The following is a 17,772-nucleotide window of genomic DNA, read 5'->3' on the forward strand; positions in this document are numbered from 1 at the left end:
AAGACTAGATTTTTTTTAGATCAATACAAGGCTACCAGCTAGCTATTTAGTTATATGAAGCATAAGCACGTGAGTGATGTTCTAACTTAAGTTTTCTGGTTGAGCACATTACGGAGCTGAATCTTCTGGCCCTCCATCCAGCTTCTAGGAGCTTTTGCCTCCAGGCTCCGCCTCTAATCCATCTCCATGCAGCCTATGAAACCCCGGTTGAGCTGGCTGTTCGTCTAGGGGTGCTGTCTCCCACATGTAGATTCGAGCCTTTGGCAGTAGAGTACACACCATTTGGAAGACTTGCACCTGATGATCTCCCATTTATCATCTCCGCGACATCTTTTGTACTGAGTTCACAGTTTTTCAGTGGAGATGACTTCCACAGCTTCGACATGGACTGTTACATGTCCATCTGGTACACATTGCTCAAGTCATCACATAGTTTGCCGTTCTGCTCACCGTCAGAATCGTTTCCGCTGGTTCATGAAATTCTGTCGAAGATCTTGTTGACTGAAGAAGGTTCGCTTCCATACGGTGAGTGGCTTGAACCTTGCACCTCTTCATGGCTCATGGTCTCCCAGCTGCTTCCATCTTCCATATCGCTCTCATCGGAATGGATTCCATCTGGGAACAATTTGTCTCGATTTTCCAGAAATATAATCAGCTGTTGGGCTAGCTTGGATTTCTTGCTTTGGGCATGGTTCAGCTTCCTTTGTAACCGTCTCTTTGCTTGGGCGTATCTCTTCAAAGATGACAAGTATATCTTCTGATGCTCTTGGTGGCTCCGTACTTGAATTCCTTTGGCTGATCCAATGGCCTCTACAATGTTGTGTGTCTCTTCAACAATTGTCCTGTCTCCTTTGGAAGAGCTGAAAGTCAAAATGAAAGCCTCCACATCCTCCTGCAGTTTTGCTCATCTGTTCATACTTGGCCTCAAGACCCAAGAGTGAGCTTGGGATCGACAAGCTTCATCTGCACTCGCTCCTCGCGCCACACCCCAGCCATTTTTAGGGCCTGTTCGGCAGCTCAAGAATGAATCCAGGCTAGGAACAGTTACAAGCCAGGATTCAGTGAATCCGGCCCTTTCACTTGTTCCGGACATGTAATTAATCCGGCTGGAATGAATCAAGGGAAGCAATTTTTATCTGTTTGGTAGCAAAGGATTGAATCCTGTCACTTCAGTTGAAAGAAAGCAAATTTTCAGCCACACACTGACAGCGGTAGTAGGCGATGTCGGACCACAACAAAAAAAATTGTGATAAATTTTTTTTATCCAACTCTGGTATCATTCCTGTACTATGATAGGCATCATTCCTTTTGAATCTTAGGCTCCACCATGATGGAAGGGCACCAGCAGACAACAAATGCAGGATTACTGTGTACAATGAAACAAGCACAGTGTTGTTGAAAGTCCCATTGACAACCATCCTATGATCTCCACCTCTAGCTTTGAGCACCAAACTTTGTACAAAGGACCTAAATACAGAGCCTGGAGGCTGAGGCGTAGACATTGGTGGAATAAAGCATATTACCAAGCTGCAAAGTTCACGATGCATCTCCTCAATCTGAAAAGAAAATAGCAGCATGTGAGTATATGACAAGAGAGGAGGGAGAGAGCTTTAGATACCTACTAGCAATAGCACGTTAAAGTATTCTATTAACCAAATGGCAAAGTTAAATCACAGGCAACCGACTCAAGAAAAAATCATGTCTTGTCAGCTTGTTGACCCTCATATGGGTGTCATGCACTAATGCCTTCCAAGGACATGGGCAAAGGGTATTGAAAGGTTAACCCCAAAAGCACAAAGCATGAACTTCAAATGAATTGGGCAACATACATGGAGCGGTCAAATGGAATTAATCTGCAGAGCTAGGCCGACAAATAAATTGGACTAGAAATAACTTACATCGAATACGTACACTGCAGCTGAAATGGGAAAGAATAGACAATTCAAAGTTCAGCTGAAATGGGTAAGAAGGGAGAAACGACTCATACCGAAAGTTCTCAAAGGGGAAGCATCACCGATTGATTACCCAAACCTGTCCAAACAAATGGAACAATTAGATTGGAATATAAAGGCCCAAGTGAATATGGTTGAGTGGAAGGTAAAGACACAAATATCATACCTACTAAGCCATCTCATTTCTTAGCCAAATCAAAGTTGATTCTTGATCCGCTTCACATGCACATATGAAAGTCTCTCTATTCTCTTTGCTCTTGGTGAAGACTGAATATGCTTTTGCCTTCTCCATTTTGGTCACTTCTTCCATTGTGTTTAGAACTGATATGCACCTTTTGATGGAGAAATCTTCACTTTGAGCTGCCTCCTTTTCTCTTGTCTCCTTTTCTCTTGCTTCCTTTTCTCTTGCAGCTTCATCTTCTACTTGCTTGCTCCTCATTTCTAGGTATTTGTTCATCATATTTTCTATGTTGTCAGTCTTTCTAGGCTTCTTTGGTTCCTTTTCTTGCTTGTTTCTTGACGCAGCAGGTCTTCGCTGTCCACTTTCTTCATCTCGTGGCAGAGTATTAGTCCTTCCTTGAAGCATATCTTCATTCCTTTCAGCGAGTGCATCATCAACTTCATCATCTACATCATGAACAACATTCAGATCAAAGCCTTGTGGTCCATCTTCTGCATCCTGAAGTTGCTCATTCAGTTCTTCCTCTTGCGGTGCCTCAAGAGAAGTGCAATTCCAAGTCCCTTCAGCCAAGTGTCCTACACAATGACAAAGAAATATATATTATATATTTCAGTATATTATATATTTCAGTATGATGTTTGGAAACTTACCATCATAAAGCTCTCCCAAAGCATCAAAGAGCGGGAAGGTTGCCTTGTTGTTGTTAAACTTCTTGATTTTAGGAAATGTCTGCGCAATTAAAAAAACATTGATCAAATACGAGATTATCATTATAAGGTTATCCTACATAACTAACTTAATAATTGAATTTCAATAAATCAACTTACCACCATGAGATTCTCCCACAAAGCTGGTGGTCCTTCAACCATATTCCTTTTCTCATTCCAGGTGGACCCACTCTGTTGCTTTGCTGCTTTGAGCATCTTGTAGTCTCTCTTCAGCTGACCTTCTTTATCCTGAATTTGAGACTTTGTAAAGGAGACATACTTGTTCCTCACATGAAACTCCTCGACCATTCTATTCCACCCTTCGGAGTTCCAACCATTGTCACCTCTATATCCACTTTCTTTAAATTCATGGAGAATGTCAACAAGAGACCTCTCAAGACCTGGATTCCAATCCGCTCTTTGTTTCACTACTACATAAACAATGGTCACGCATCAGTAATACAAAACTTACAAGAAAGCATGAAGAAACATTGAACACAATACCTCTTGGAGAACTTCCACTCTTTTTTGCCCCACTGCATTTAGGAGAAGTCTTCTTTTTAGTAGCACTTGTTGTAGGAATGAACCTACGCAACTTTGGGGAACCACCTATGTTGAACCTTGGGGAGCCTTTTCCAACCATAGCTTTTTAAAGAAAAAACTTATTACATTTTACAATACTACTAATTTAAATTATTACAACTTATTCAACCACGAAAATACTAATTTAGATGTTGTTGGTATTGAGCCCACATTTCTTGGGCGATGGTATCTCTTAAAGCATTGCCTTGTGTAGTGCATGGGTCACTCATTTGATCACCACTTGGTAGAGCAACAAAGTTTGATGGATCAATATTATCCGGCTGATGATCTAACCAATCTTCATCACCATGAAGTGATCGAATTAGATTATGGAAGATGGCAGCAGCTATAGGTATCTTTACTTGGTTTTCCAGTGTGTGGAACGTGGCAACTTTGAGAATGGGGAAGCGCTTTTTAAGCACCCCCAAAGCCCTTTCCACATGGTTCCTCAGAAGTGTGTGGCGATGGTTGAAGAGCTCCTTCGGGTTCTGTGGTCTTCGATGTCCAGCCCCAAATTCCTTCAAGTGGTACCGAGCTCCTCGGTATGGAGCAAGAAAAGATGGAGTATTTGCATACCCTCCATCAACTAGATAGAATTTTCCTGGAGGTACCTGGAAACCCTTGCTCATAGCTGATCTTAGCACTCTAGAATCTGTGGCCGATCCCTCCCATCCACTAGAAACAAAAGTGATATTGAGATCGAAATCACATGCCACCATCACATTTATGCTTAGTGTTCCTTTCCGATTTCGAAAAGGAGAATGTTTATCGGGAGATATGGAAATAGGAATGTGAGTTCCATCAATGGCACCAAGACAATTCTTGAAGAATGGATAGAATCTAGGATTATCTTGGATTTTTTGATGCACTTGATTAGGATCAGGAGGCTGAATGAAGCGACGAGATAGGACAGGAATGACCTTATTGAAGAAGTGGTTGATGTGATGATGGAAGGTGTCATTACTGTGCCCAAAATACACTTGGAGATCCTGATATGAGGCGTTGCGACTTAGCATGTATAAGAAGAACCCCAACTTCTCCTCGACCGTGATCCTTGTATCAACAATGATCCTTCTCCTTCTAAGATAAGTTGCAAGCTCTCTGAAGATGTGTGGTTCCATCCGAAATGTAACTTGACAGTTCTTGACATGTCCCTCGAGCAGTCGACGAACCTTAACCTCGCATGTCTCATCTGAGGTATGAAGTTTCTTCTTTTGTCCCCCACCTCTAGTAGAACCCATCAGATATAAGGCGGGGAAAATAAATATCATCATGTCATCATCTTCTTCTTCCCTCCTCTTTCTAATACGATCCCGCAATGAGATACTCATTGTAGAACTAAATAATATAGACTTGTCGTCAGATATAAGCTGAATATAAAAACAGAATTAAAGCAAACCATGTATAGATTGAAAAGTACAAGTAATAAGGACTAAAGCAAACTACTACGGACTAAAGCAAACTATGTATACATAGACATAATTCAGTACCTTTTGGAGTTGGTACCGGATCCCAAGAAGGAGGAGGTTCGCCTTCCCCAACTCTAATCGGTGTTGTAGGGATCTACATGTAACAAAACTGAAATAAGGAGCTGACATACATGATCCTAAAGTGTACAATTAATTCATGAAGTAATAATTCAATGTGATCTTCTTCAATGCATTGTACCAATTAAAGCTTCAGCAGTTTCTGCTGATGCTGGCTACCTGCTGCTGAACAAGAACAATGTGATGATGTTCAGACGTGCTGACAACCAACTAAATCTCCGTAGTAGTACAGGGACGGAGCCAAAAAAACTTTAATAGAGACCGAACTAAACTATTGTAGAGAAGTCCTTTCTACAACTAAAGCTCTGTAGCGTTGTACTGATAACCAATGGCAACACAAGTACACAACATTGGCTAGGCGCCATGTAGCAGAATTTGCTTGCAGTAAACATACAGTGTGTGGCAAAAGATGCATGTGTAGACAGACAGACAGACACACAGCAGCAAGCAGATGGATGTGTGGCAAAAGATTTCAGAGATAAAAAGGAAAGAAGAAGAAGCAGCAGCAGCAGGTACCACTCTCGAACAAGAAGCAAGCGGAGGACGGAGTGGCTGAAGCCAGCCAATGCAGTGAAGAACATCCACCAAGAGCAAGGTGGAGGATTCTCCCTTCTTTGGTGGTTGCTGCTAGCTACTACTGCCTTTTCCTTTGGTTTACTCCTTCAGCTCGGCAGCCTATGAGTAGTAGGCTTTGCCTTGCCTCCTTGCGCTTGAGGATTGGTTTCTTCTCAATGCTGGGGTTGCAAGGAAGCTCAGTGCATGTCACTGCGCTAGCAAATGGGCAAGGCGGCAAAGATGAGGAGAGCTACCACTGCGCCAGCAAATGGGCCATGGACGAGCATCCTGACCACCCGCGCGTCTAGAGCATGCAGATGGCAGCGAACTCGGCCAGGGCCTCGGCGAGCATCCCGGCCTTGCCCTTGGCGACGAGCATCCTGACGAGCGCGGCCACCCGCGCGTCCAGCTGCTGCCCCGTGACCGTCACGGCAACCTCGACCGCGGCGGCGCCCTCTTCCAGGGGCCGCCCTAGCCGGAGGAGAAGGAGTGCGTCTAGGCCTTGGAGGAAGGGGTGCGCCATGGATCCAGACAAGCACACGCGGAGAACCTGACCACGCGGAGGATGAGCGCGACGAGAGCTTACTGGTGAGAAGGCATCGGGGAGGACGGCCGTCGTCGCTGCTTCGCGCCGCCACGCCGTCACCTCGCGCCGCCACGCTGTCACCTGGCGCCGTCGTCTCTTCGCCTCCTCCGCCGCCAGGGTTACGGAATGGATCCGGACGCCACCAGACGAGGATTAATGCCAGACAGTGGTGGAAGGAAAAAAGTCCAAACCGGGCCAATTCGAAACCAATCCATTTCTTCCCAGCCCTAAACGAACACCTTTTAGATGGTCGGCCCAATTCGAAACCAGGCTATTTCTTTTCCCCTGGAACCAGGCCCGGAACGCGCCCAACAGGCCAAAACGAACGCACCCTTAGCAATTTCTTATCCTCATCCAGCTCATCTCGCCAGTTTGACAGAATCCTGTTTCAAGGCTTCGATCTCTGGCTTGTGTTCCTCTATCTCTCCCTTACTAGCTTGTCATACTCCTGCAAGAGCTGCTTCACAGCCATTTTGACCTCTTTCAACTCATCAACAAGCTTGACGTTTGAAAGGAACGCGAACGTGTAAGGGAGGTAAATTAGGACTTCTATTTCTCGCGATTTAAATTAGGTCTATAATTACTCTCTTAAACAAAACCTATGCGGATAACCAGGCAAACTAGCACAACTAAGATTTTTGTCTAGGTGTTGCTATCTCTACCGCAAAACGGAGTTATACAACCTAAGTTCTAGTCCTACCAACTAGTCTGTAACTAAGCTAAGAATGGAAGTAGAAATGCAAACTCCCGTTGACGCGTCAGTACTTTTAGCGAGGTATCAAGAACCGCGCAAGATTCTTATTAATACTCATTGGTGCCCCTACGTAAAGGGAAGCCTACACGAGGACCAAACAACTCAATATAGATAACTTCGTAGATAGCCATAGATCTTCTCCATGTGCAAGTGGTGTTCCGCTTCCGACCTCTTCTCGGATACTTCTACCGTCTTTACTATAAAGCTTCCGATCGAAACGACGTGGACCTCGTCCCCTTTGATACACAGTGGTGGTCGCCACAAACACAGTTGATGTGGTCTCGTAAGACTCTTGCATTACTCGGTATAATTACAATGACTTGTGCAAGAGGCGAGAGTGTTTGTGGATTGTCTAACCTCACTCAGACAACTAGGACTAAACCTAGAGCAATCGCTATGAATAGATACCCATGGCCTTATAAAAAGTTATGACGACGACGATGGCTAATGTCATTCTTTTTCTCTAGCTTCAACCCCAATCATATTAATGACCTTTTATCGTAAAATGATATTGACGTTCTTATAAATCACACTTAGGTCCTATTTGAATCCTCGTGGCTAATTGTTTTGCCAGTGGCTAACAATTAGCCAGCAAATAATTAGCTAGCAACAATTAACCAGGGTACATTTGGAGTCTTGGCTAATAGTGTATTTTCTCTTTACACGATCTATTAGCACCTATTAGCATTGTCAAATGGCTAATGGCAAACAGTTTGCCTGCCATCTGGCTAACAATTAGTCAATCTATTAGTCAGTCTGTTTGAAGGCCAAGGTGCTAATATTAGCCGACAATCTGTTTGCCACATGGATCCAAACAGAGACATGTTAAAAGTCGCCTAGAGGGGGGTGAATAGGTTAATCTGAAATTTATAAACTTTAAGCATAACTACAAGCCGGGTTAGCGTTAGAAATAAAAGCGAGTTCGAAAGAGAGGGTGAAAACAAATCACAAGCAAATGAAGAGTGTGACACGGAGATTTGTTTTACCGAGGTTCAGTTCTTGTAAACCTACTCCTCGTTGAGATGGTCACAAAGACCGGGTCTCTTTCAACCATTTCCCTCTCTCAAACGGTCACTTAGACCGAGTGAGCTTTTCTCCTCAATCAATTGGAACACTTAGTCCCCACAAGGACCATCACACAATTGGTGTCTCTTGCTTTGATTACAAATGTCTTGGAAACAAGAATGGGGAAGAAGAAAAGTGATCCAAGCAACAAGAACTCAAATGAACACAAATGTCTCTCTCACTAGTCACTAATTTGTTTGGAGTGATTCCGGACTTGGGAGAGTATTTGATCTCTTTGTTTGTGTCTTGGAGTGAAGTCTAGAGCTCTTGTATTGAATGCAATGGCTGAAAACTTGGATGCCTTGAAGTGTGGTGGTTGGGGGGTATTTATAGTCCCAACGACCAAAGTGGCCGTTGGGAGGGGCTGTTGTCGACAGGCGCACCGGACAGTCCGGTGCGCCACCGGACACTGTCCGGTGCGCCAGCCACGTCACCAACCTTAGGGTTCGACCGTTGGAGCTTCTGATAGCTGGGCCACCGGATAGTCCGGTGCGCCTTCTGGCGCCTGCTCTGACTCTGTGCGCGCTGTCCGCGCACTGTTCACGCACTGTTCACTTTTGCAGACGACCGTTGGCGCTGTTAGCCGTTGCTCCGCATGGCACACCGGACAGTCCGGTGCCACACCGGATAGTCCGGTGAATTATAGCGGAGTGGCATTTCCAGAAACCCGAAGGTGGCGAGTTCGAGTTGATCCACCCTGGCACACCGGACAGTCCGATGCGCCAGACCAGGGCACCCTTCGGTTTTCTTTTGCTCCTTTCTTTTGAACCCTTATCTTGGACTTTTTATTGGTTTTTGTTGAACCTTTGGCACCTGTAGAACTTATAATCTAGAGCAAACTAGTTAGTCCAATTATTTATGTTGGGCAATTCAACCACCAAAATCATTTAGGAAAAGGTTTGACCCTATTTCCCTTTCACATGTATTCAACAATATAATATATTCAGCTAACTTTAGGACCTGTAGTTATTTTAAACCTGCTTTTCAATCATCGCGCGGTAAAGTTCATTATTTAATTTGGGGAATTTTATAAAACTGACGTAGCTAGTTAGGGCATCGTCCGTTTTCTAACCTCGTCCCACGCCGCCCCCCTGCCCCCTGCCCCCCGCGCCGTCCCTGTCGCCCCGCGCCCACACGGCACGGCTCCCTGGCCACGCCCAGAGCCCCCCCGCCCAGCCGCCCCGGAGCCTCGCCACCCAGCCGTCCCGTCGCCCGCACGGCTCTTTGGCTGTGCCCTCCATCGCTCTCCGCCACCGGCCGCGCCCTCCGCCGCCCGTCATCGTCGCCGGCGTCCTCCGGCCGGGCGCCCACGCCCTTCTCCTCACGCTCATCGACGGTCTCCAAGCCCGCATTGGTGAACGTGGTATTAAATTATGCTATTACTAATGTAGATAATTGTGTACCTAGTTAGTGTGATATGAATTGTTAGGTTTTAGTAACCTCCCCGTATATGAGAGGTGCTGTCCAGATTGTATACATAGTATTATGTTATTATGTGGTTAGTTTTTAGTTATTAGTTAGTACTTGGTTATTAGTTAGTTAGCAAGTAGTTATTAGTGGGTTGTGGTTAGGCAATAACCATCTATAGTGGACATTGAATGTTTAATTCGTGTTTCAAATAGATGGACAATTTTTTGAGCTTATATTATGGAGGCAATGTGGAAAAAGATCCCTATGGAAATGCCAAGTTCATTGACATGCGACACGTGCTCGTGTTATTCGTTGGTAGACCATCCTTGAGTGATGTGTTTATAAAGGCTAAACAAAAGCTAGGTGGAGGAGTCTACAAAACATGCAATGATTAGTAGGCAAAGAAAACATGCACCACTTCGAGTCTTTAAATTGTTAACATATTAAAAGACTATTCTCACCATTAAATTCATCCGGCGCTGAACAATCGTTAGCTCAAATGCATAGTTAGCACACATCCAATACCTTTGTCGATAGGTGTCATGATCCTCAGACTTATCAACCTTGCAAGGATCACCACAAAACACATAGGCACCGGAACACCAGTTGGCAAAGGTAGTTCCGGTCAAAGACCCTTCCTAAATTTCGATAAGACCTATAAGAATCACAAATATAATATACTCACAAAATATGATTTAATACAATGCTTACCTTTGTTTAGCAGGTTTACCACGCCTAGACATCCTACAATTTAGGTTGATGTTATCTCATTTCGAAGAATAGAAATGAGCATAAAAACTGATGGTCGACATGACTTATTTATAGGCGCGTACCTCGGTGCCAAGATCTAATTTAGGCTGATGTCTCTCGTTTCGAAGAATAGAAATGAACACAAAAACTGACGGCCGACGGGGCTTATTTATAGGCGCGTACCTCGGCGTCGAGATTTACAACGCCGAGGTACGCGCCACGTCTGAACCTGACATATGCACGCTAAAAAAATTAGCGCTGATACATATAACCTAGACACCAATGAGACAATGATGACGACGTCGATCCAAAGATCATTTTTAAAACTAAAACTGTAAAGGGTATAATTATTAAAAAAACTTAAAAAGGACTAAAATAAAAAAAAGTTGGCACGCCCCGGACCCGGATGCTTCCTGGCGCTTCCCGTCACCTATTGGTCAGTGGAGGCAAAAATATCTAAGCAAGCCCCACACACATAGAGAAATCTCAATCCAAAGAGAGCCTTCTCCACCGCTCTTGCTCGTCCAACCTTCTCCATCGTCTCACCTTAGGTTTCGCTCCCCGCCGCCGCCGCCATGATGCCGCAGCAGCAGCAGCCCGGCATGGCCCCTCCTCCTCCACAGGCCGCCCCCGGAGCGCCGCCACACTGGGGCGGCATCCCGCCGCCTATGGCCCCTCAGCATCAGTACGCGCCACCACCGACCCATCAGGCCCCGCCCCCGCCGCAGATGTGGGGCCAGGCGCCCCCGCCCCCGCCCCCGCCTCAGGCCGCGTACGGTCAGGCGCCCCCGCCGCCCCAGGCCGCGTATGGCCAGGCGCTCCCACCACCCCAGGCCGCGTACGGCCAGGCGCCTCCCCCGCCACAGGCCGCCTACTACGGGGCGGTACCCGCGCCCGCGGCGGTGGCCGCGGCACCTGTCGGGCCCAGCGAGGTCAGGACGCTCTGGATCGGGGATCTGCAGTACTGGATGGACGATAACTACATCTACGGGTGCTTCGCATCCACGGGGGAGGTACGCGCTTTCGGTTCTACGCTGTACGAATCTGCTGCTGCCCGTGGGTCGCTGCGATCCGTCCCTATCGATGTGGGGTTCAACGCCCATGTTTATGGACTTCTTATGTCGCTTGCTGTAAATTTCAATTTCTTCGTCTCTTCGATGCATTATGATTATAGTAATAAGTACTGCACGAATATGTTCGTCTCATCGATGGAGTATGGTTATAGTATAAGAAAGTACCGCACGTATAGTGGATTCGGATCCATTAGTAGTGAATTCAGATTCATTAGAGCTTCATGCTATATGTGATTTATTTACGAAAATTCGAATTATATGTCAAAATTACTCCCAGCCGTGTTGTTAGGCATCCCATCGTTCACAAAACAATCCGATATGTTAGGCGGTAGAATATACTGAGCCATAATAAGTTGCACGTAACCTAATTATAAGCTGCCTTTTAGCTCACATTTTGCGTTTATGTTGGCAAATGACACAAAGTTTACTAGCCTGATTGACGACATGACAGCAATTGGTTGGCAATCAATAGGTGTTGCATGCAAATTCATTGCCAATGTGGCAGGTCAGCGCAGGTTGCAGCACTCCACACAAGAACACAATTTCGCTGAGTTACTCCTAGTCTTCGTATCTACTAGGGCGCCCACGTATTGGTATCCGTATTTCTAATTGTGGTACCTAACAGAACAGCCTGGTGGGAGTATTGATAGTAAATTTATGTTTTATAATGGTCTGCCCATCTTTGTGTATGGCGGACAGTGTCCTGGTAACTTGTCTGAAGTAGCTGTATACCGTTTTGGTATTTTTCTGAGATTCCTCTGCAGATGCATTTATGATTGTGTCCAGGTTTTATATAAAACAAAATTACCCTAGTTTCTGTGTGCTGGTTGACATTTTATATAAACCAATGGGTTTGTTGATTTAATCATAAAATGTTTGTGTTGTCACCCTACCTGATGGTTGCCATTGCACATTTCACACCACGTATTTTTGGCTTTTGTGTACATGATAGTGCTGATCTTTTTTTTGCTAATGAATTTGTAGGTGCAAAATGTGAAGCTAATTCGTGACAAGCATACTGGACAACTTCAGGGCTATGGTTTTATTGAATTCATAAGCCGCGCTGCTGCTGAAAGAGTTCTTCAGACTTACAACGGGACAATGATGCCAAATGTTGAGTTGCCATTCCGGTTGAATTGGGCTAGTGCTGGTGAAAAACGTGATGACACCCCCGACTATACAATATTTGTTGGTGATTTGGCTGCTGATGTTACAGACTATGTATTACAAGAGACATTTAGGGCACATTACCCTTCTGTGAAGGGTGCAAAAGTTGTAACAGACAAGCTGACAATGCGCACAAAGGGTTATGGTTTTGTGAAGTTTGGTGATCCTAATGAGCAAGCTCGTGCAATGACTGAGATGAATGGCATGCTATGTTCTTCTAGGCCTATGCGTATTGGGCCTGCTGCAAACAAGAAAGCTACTGTTGTTCAGGAGAAAGGTAAGGAATAGCTGAAAGGAAGTTGAATTTGTTTTTGTTGTGACTTCATTTATTGCATTTGCATAATTGCATTTGGTTTTAGTTTATTTCATGTCTGACCTGTTATGTAAATTGTTGTGTTTGATGTCACTTGCAACTTCAGTTAATTTTTTGGTTGTTGGTTTGTTACTTCTACCTGTTCCAAATGTATTGAAGCTTGGTTCAGTCGTTGAAGAAGTCAGTAGCTCCACAGCATTTCGTTCGTTAATTTGGATCATTTGACCACAGGAGGGTTCTGAAATACTCGTAAAACTGCTGTTGTCTTGAAGCAGGATACCAACAGGCTCTTCATATAGGACTTGAGCTGCGATGCGTGTCTTGTGTAATGCATGACCTCTGTTAGGTCAGTGTTAATTGTTTATGTCCTATATATGATCTTGGTTCTTTCAGTACCTACTTTATTTCGTAGTTTTCCCCCTTTCTGCCACAATTCAATTATTTCCTTCTTTATCATTATGAAATCTATTACCCGAGGTCAAGAACCTTTGCCTCTTATTTCCTTCCTGCCACATTCCATTTATTTCTTCTGTTCTATTAAGGCTATTGCTCGAGTGAAGAACCTTTACTTTTACCATTCAAAAGTCGCCAGTGGAATGTGTATATACTGTCTATAACCTTCCTAACTAGTAATTGAGAGCCTGTACTTGTTCTAATATAAGTTCTCTTCCATTTTGTACCCTTCCATTTCCTAAATTTTCCATTTTGTAACTCCCCCTCGATATCCTAGGTAATTTGTACTTTAATATAGTAATGATGTTTAGGACAGTTTCTCTAGCTTTTCTAAGAAAGCAGCTTAAGGGAGAAGCTAGAGGTCAGTGTGGAGAACTACATGGTTAGGGCAATACACGAAATGTGGCAATGATTTGTTTGCAGACCTTCCTTGCCTTGTTTATTTTCTTTACATATTACTTGCTAGCTCACTGAACAGACCCAGTGCTGCGATTCCCACATGAGTGGGGTTTGGGGAAGGAATAACCAAGGCAAGCCTTGCCCCTGCATTTTTGCAGAGACTTGCTAGCTCATTGAAACTAGTTATTTTGTTTTGCTTAGTAAATCTGATATTTGTGTCATGTTCAAGATGTTGGATTTCAGTTACCATTTGAAAAATGGAAACTTGATTACCTGCTTATTTCAAGGCATGAATCCTTTTGTGTGGCTTTATGTTTTGCTGGCTTTGAACTTGTAAATCTGTTTTAGATCTCCCATTATATAATGACTTACGAAAATAGTTGGTTACTGACTTGCTGTTCTAGTGCCAGCTAACGGTCTTTGTAAGATCAGTGTGGTTAGTCTTCTTGGTTTCTGATATTTAGTTTCAATTGGAATTCAATGCATAAAGCTATGTGTACAACCCCATGCTTACAACTTATGTCTAAATAAACACACTTGTCGAAAAATGAACTGATGGATACATTGATTGCTTGGTGTCCATTGTTGTTCATGCAGCACGGCTTGATTTTATTGAAGCTTTAGGGCCTGTTTGGAGAGGAGCCTACGGCGCCGCAGCCCGCCACACCTGCGGCGGCCGATTTGGGCGCCACACCCGCGGCAGCCGGAGTGTGGCGCGGTGTGGCGCCCGAGCCAGCCCACCAAACAGGCCCTTAATTCCATTCAAAGCATAGTTGAATGGTGGTTCATATAAACAAAGTCAGGAAACATATCAGATGCAAACCAACCTATTAGTACAAACCGTGCAAAACCAACACCTGGATGGAGGTGGGAGGACCTTTTTGAAAATATCATGTTTTCAAAACAACCCTCTCACCTCCCCTGGATATTTTTAAAAAGGTCCTCCCGTCTCAATCCTTGTGTTGGTTTGCACGGTTTACACCAATAGGTTTGGTTTGCATTTGATATGTTCCCACAAAGTTATTCGCTAGCTTGTAGAATTAAAATATTTGCTTTTGTGGCCCCATAATGCATGTGTTTCTTTGATGTTCCTAGAATTTGAGTGCAGACCATCACACAGAACCACCAACATTTAATATGCTCTGCTTCCGTTCTCTAAGGCATTTTGAGTGTTTACACCAATAAGTTTGGTTTGCATTTGATATGTTCCCACAAAGTTATTCACTAGCTTGTAGAATTAAAATATTTGCTTTTGTGCCCCCATAATGCATGTGTTTCTTTGATGTTCCTAGAATTTGAGTGTAGACCATCACACAGAACCACCAACATTTAAGATGCTCTGCTTCCGTTCTCTAAGCCATTTTGAGTGTTTCACATCTTGCTTCTACTTGTGATCCTTTGTGCTTAATATCCTGTGAGCAGTGTTTCCTTAAACGCTAAACGACTAAACAGTTGGTCACCTACCGTTTAGCCATTATTCGAGTTAAACAGTCCATTAAACGGGTGAAACAGCGAATTAAATTGGATAAACGGGCAATAAAACGGAAGCGGCGTACCACCATGTAGTGTTCACATGGTGTTTAAACGCCATTGAGGTGAACAGTGCCTGTGAGCTAGTTATTGTGGTTCAGATTGCACAATGCATGCCCTTCTGCCACAGTATTGGCGTATTGCATAGGATATCAGCATATACATTATTCCCTCCGTTCTGTAATCTCCATCGTATAGTACTCCAGCACAGTGACCAAGGAACGAGTTACTCCTACCCGGTTTGCATCGCGCGTGGGAGATTTGCATGTAGCACCAGCGCGTGGGAGTGGAGCATACAGCCATGCAGAGAGAATAAATAAATGAACCGCTTCAATTCTTCTTGGAAATCAAGCAACATGTGCGTTGAATGAGGCAGCAAATACAAACAAATACGACGAAGAAAACGGAAACAACAGAAAATGCTCAGACGATGGAGATTACTGAACGGAGGGAGAGGGAGTATTGTTTTTCTTAACTAAATGAAATGACATTTTTGATGTTCATGCTGATCGTGATAAGCATTCATGCAGATTATTTTTATCAATGTTCATTCATTGTCTTACATTATGCTTTATTTATTTGTGTTTTATTTACAGTACCAAGTGCTCAGGGAGTTCAGTCTGACAATGATCCTAACAATACAACCGTGCGTTCTTTTTGCTACTTCCTAGTGTTCAAGCAATTGTTCTTATCTAGCTATTGATAACCTGTATTTGTCTTTGAGCACAGATTTTTGTTGGTGGTCTTGACCCCAATGTCACTGAAGATATGTTGAAACAAGTTTTCACCCCTTATGGGGACGTAGTCCATGTTAAGATTCCTGTTGGCAAAAGATGTGGTTTTGTTCAATATGCTAACAGGTTGGTCTGATGATCCCTTATTGCCTGGGTGGATTTTAAATATCCATTCAACACGTTTACTCATGTATCACTTCTGTTATATGCATTTAGATCTTCGGCAGAGGAGGCATTGGTAATTCTGCAAGGCACCTTGGTTGGAGGGCAGAATGTGAGGCTTTCATGGGGTCGCAGCCCTTCAAACAAACAAGTTCAGGTAAATCTCTCGCTGTGGCACATATGGACTCTGCTTTCCCCACCTGTAAATTGAAAGCTTATATGCGTTTATATATAATTCCAGCCTCAACAGGACTCCAACCAGTGGGCCGGGGCTAATGCTGGATATTATGGCTACGGTCAAGGCTATGAGGCCTATGGGTACCCCCAGTCTCAGGACCCTAATATGTATAATTATGGAGCTGGAGCTTATGCTGGCTATCCAAATTACCAACAACAACCAGTAGCACAGCAACCGCCGCAGCAACAGGTGAGTTTTTTTTTTGGTACTTGATTGTCTTGTCATTATATTCTGTTCCAATTTGTCACTAGATTTCATGTAACTTACTACTCAGTGTTGGCTAATTTGTATTGGGTGTCATGTAAGTAATAATGTCAAAAAAAGACCATATTATAGTTTCAGGATCCTATGTTCAGATATTTTTCTTTTTACAGTTTGAGAGTTTCTAAAAAATCTTGATTAAACAGATAAACATCTTTGAGTTGAATTGAATTATTCTAGTTTCGAATTTCTGGAATATACAGTGATGTAAACTGCTAGTGCTCTAAACTTCACTGCAACTGATGATAGAAGATTTTGCACTAGCCATGTTGAATTTTGTATATCTTTAGTTTAGTTTTTGGCGACCATGGTAAAGTGGAACATCGACCTTGTTTCTGCTGGATTTTTGTATCTTTGACTTCTCTTTATCTACATGTCTTTATACTCTGCATGTTATTACCATGAGAACCTGACAAATTGCTGTCATCTTGAACAGTGAGAGGTCCAGTGACGCTACTGTCATTTGGGTGATTGACGTGGAAATATTTATGAGTTGTAAGATGAGCTTCGGATGCAAGCTGGATTAGGTATACAGACATGATTTTCGTAGTACTCAGATTCTGAGTTGCCCTCGTATCAGAGCTTGTGGTCCCAATAGCCTGCAGCTGCAGCTAAAACGATCTATTTTGGTAGCGGAATGTTTTATCTGCTTATTTTGTACCGTGTCTTCCGCTACTGCGGCGGAGCCTTGATAACTTGCTATGTTGGATTTTTCCCGAGTGTTATCGCATGAATGTTGTCATTTGCCTTGGTGCCATGTTGGTGTTGGCAAACGAGCGAGCAGAACCTGCAGATCGAGCAGTACCTGAGCACCATTTTAACATGGTTTAACCTTTTTAGCTGGCTCTTGTTAGGATTGGTACATTTTCACTGAGTAGGGCACCTAGCCGAACCGCTCGGTTTTCGGTGTTGGCATTTTGAGAAGTTCGGTCATCCGTGTCGGCTTTCTGTTTTGTTAGGCTGTCCACATCACATCGTGTAAAATAAGAGGTTTGTATCGTAGATAGTACTATACGTAGAGGTGTTTGAAATAGTGATGAGATAAGAAATGAGATAAAAGAGTTGTTGGATACAGTCTTACATCGTACATCGAATCGATCCTCTTTTTTTTCTAGCAATGGGTCCGGTGGAGTAAAAGCCCGTATGTGATTTTGATTTCAATCGTGAAGTTTATTTAAACACGTTTGCTATTGCATCTGTGGATGCAATTGTAAATACACACTCGAATGGTCATTCGTAGGTTTTTTTACTCAGTTTTCTAAACCAACATGTGTTGGGCTAGCTTCTACTATTTTATTTTAATGGGATGAATTATAAGTTCAAGTCAGTCTTTAGCAAGGAAAGCAAGAGCCT

General features: G+C 43.7%; 2 protein-coding genes and 1 pseudogene across 5 annotated transcripts; 1 reads left to right on the plus strand and 2 right to left on the minus strand.

The window, feature by feature from the left end:
• Positions 1-86: 86 nt before the first annotated feature.
• LOC109945696 (uncharacterized) lies at positions 87-9,260 on the minus strand (annotated as a pseudogene).
• On the minus strand, positions 2,107-4,986 carry LOC103653006 (uncharacterized). 3 transcript variants are annotated; one of them, XM_035967212.1, is made up of 5 exons: positions 4,913-4,986; positions 3,345-4,760; positions 2,961-3,271; positions 2,784-2,862; positions 2,107-2,708 (listed from the first exon to the last, which is right to left on the minus strand). In XM_035967212.1, the coding sequence occupies exons 2-5, from the start codon at positions 3,481-3,483 to the stop codon at positions 2,122-2,124; spliced, it is 1,116 nt and encodes a 371-aa protein (XP_035823105.1). In that variant the 5' UTR covers positions 3,484-4,760; positions 4,913-4,986; the 3' UTR covers positions 2,107-2,121. The 3 variants fall into 3 exon arrangements, 2 of the variants coding, with proteins under 2 accessions (XP_035823105.1, XP_020408087.1); XM_020552498.1 differs by having other exon boundaries at positions 2,961-3,268; positions 3,345-3,485; positions 4,913-4,979; XR_004857690.1 differs by having other exon boundaries at positions 2,376-2,708; positions 4,913-4,973.
• A 1,285-nt stretch (positions 9,261-10,545) lies between the features above and the next one.
• Positions 10,546-17,258, plus strand: LOC100273450 (uncharacterized). 2 transcript variants are annotated; one of them, XM_008678594.4, is made up of 7 exons: positions 10,546-11,102; positions 12,147-12,606; positions 15,621-15,670; positions 15,754-15,884; positions 15,975-16,077; positions 16,162-16,347; positions 16,856-17,258. In XM_008678594.4, exons 1-7 carry the CDS (start codon positions 10,665-10,667, stop codon positions 16,856-16,858), a joined length of 1,371 nt encoding a protein of 456 aa, XP_008676816.1. In that variant the 5' UTR covers positions 10,546-10,664; the 3' UTR covers positions 16,859-17,258. The 2 variants fall into 2 exon arrangements, with proteins under 2 accessions (XP_008676816.1, NP_001141359.1); NM_001147887.1 differs by having other exon boundaries at positions 10,568-11,102; positions 16,171-16,347; positions 16,856-17,163.
• Positions 17,259-17,772: the final 514 nt, after the last annotated feature.

This window comes from Zea mays, chromosome 4 (genome assembly GCF_902167145.1).
Source record: "Zea mays cultivar B73 chromosome 4, Zm-B73-REFERENCE-NAM-5.0, whole genome shotgun sequence".
NCBI classification, from domain to species: domain Eukaryota; kingdom Viridiplantae; phylum Streptophyta; class Magnoliopsida; order Poales; family Poaceae; genus Zea; species Zea mays.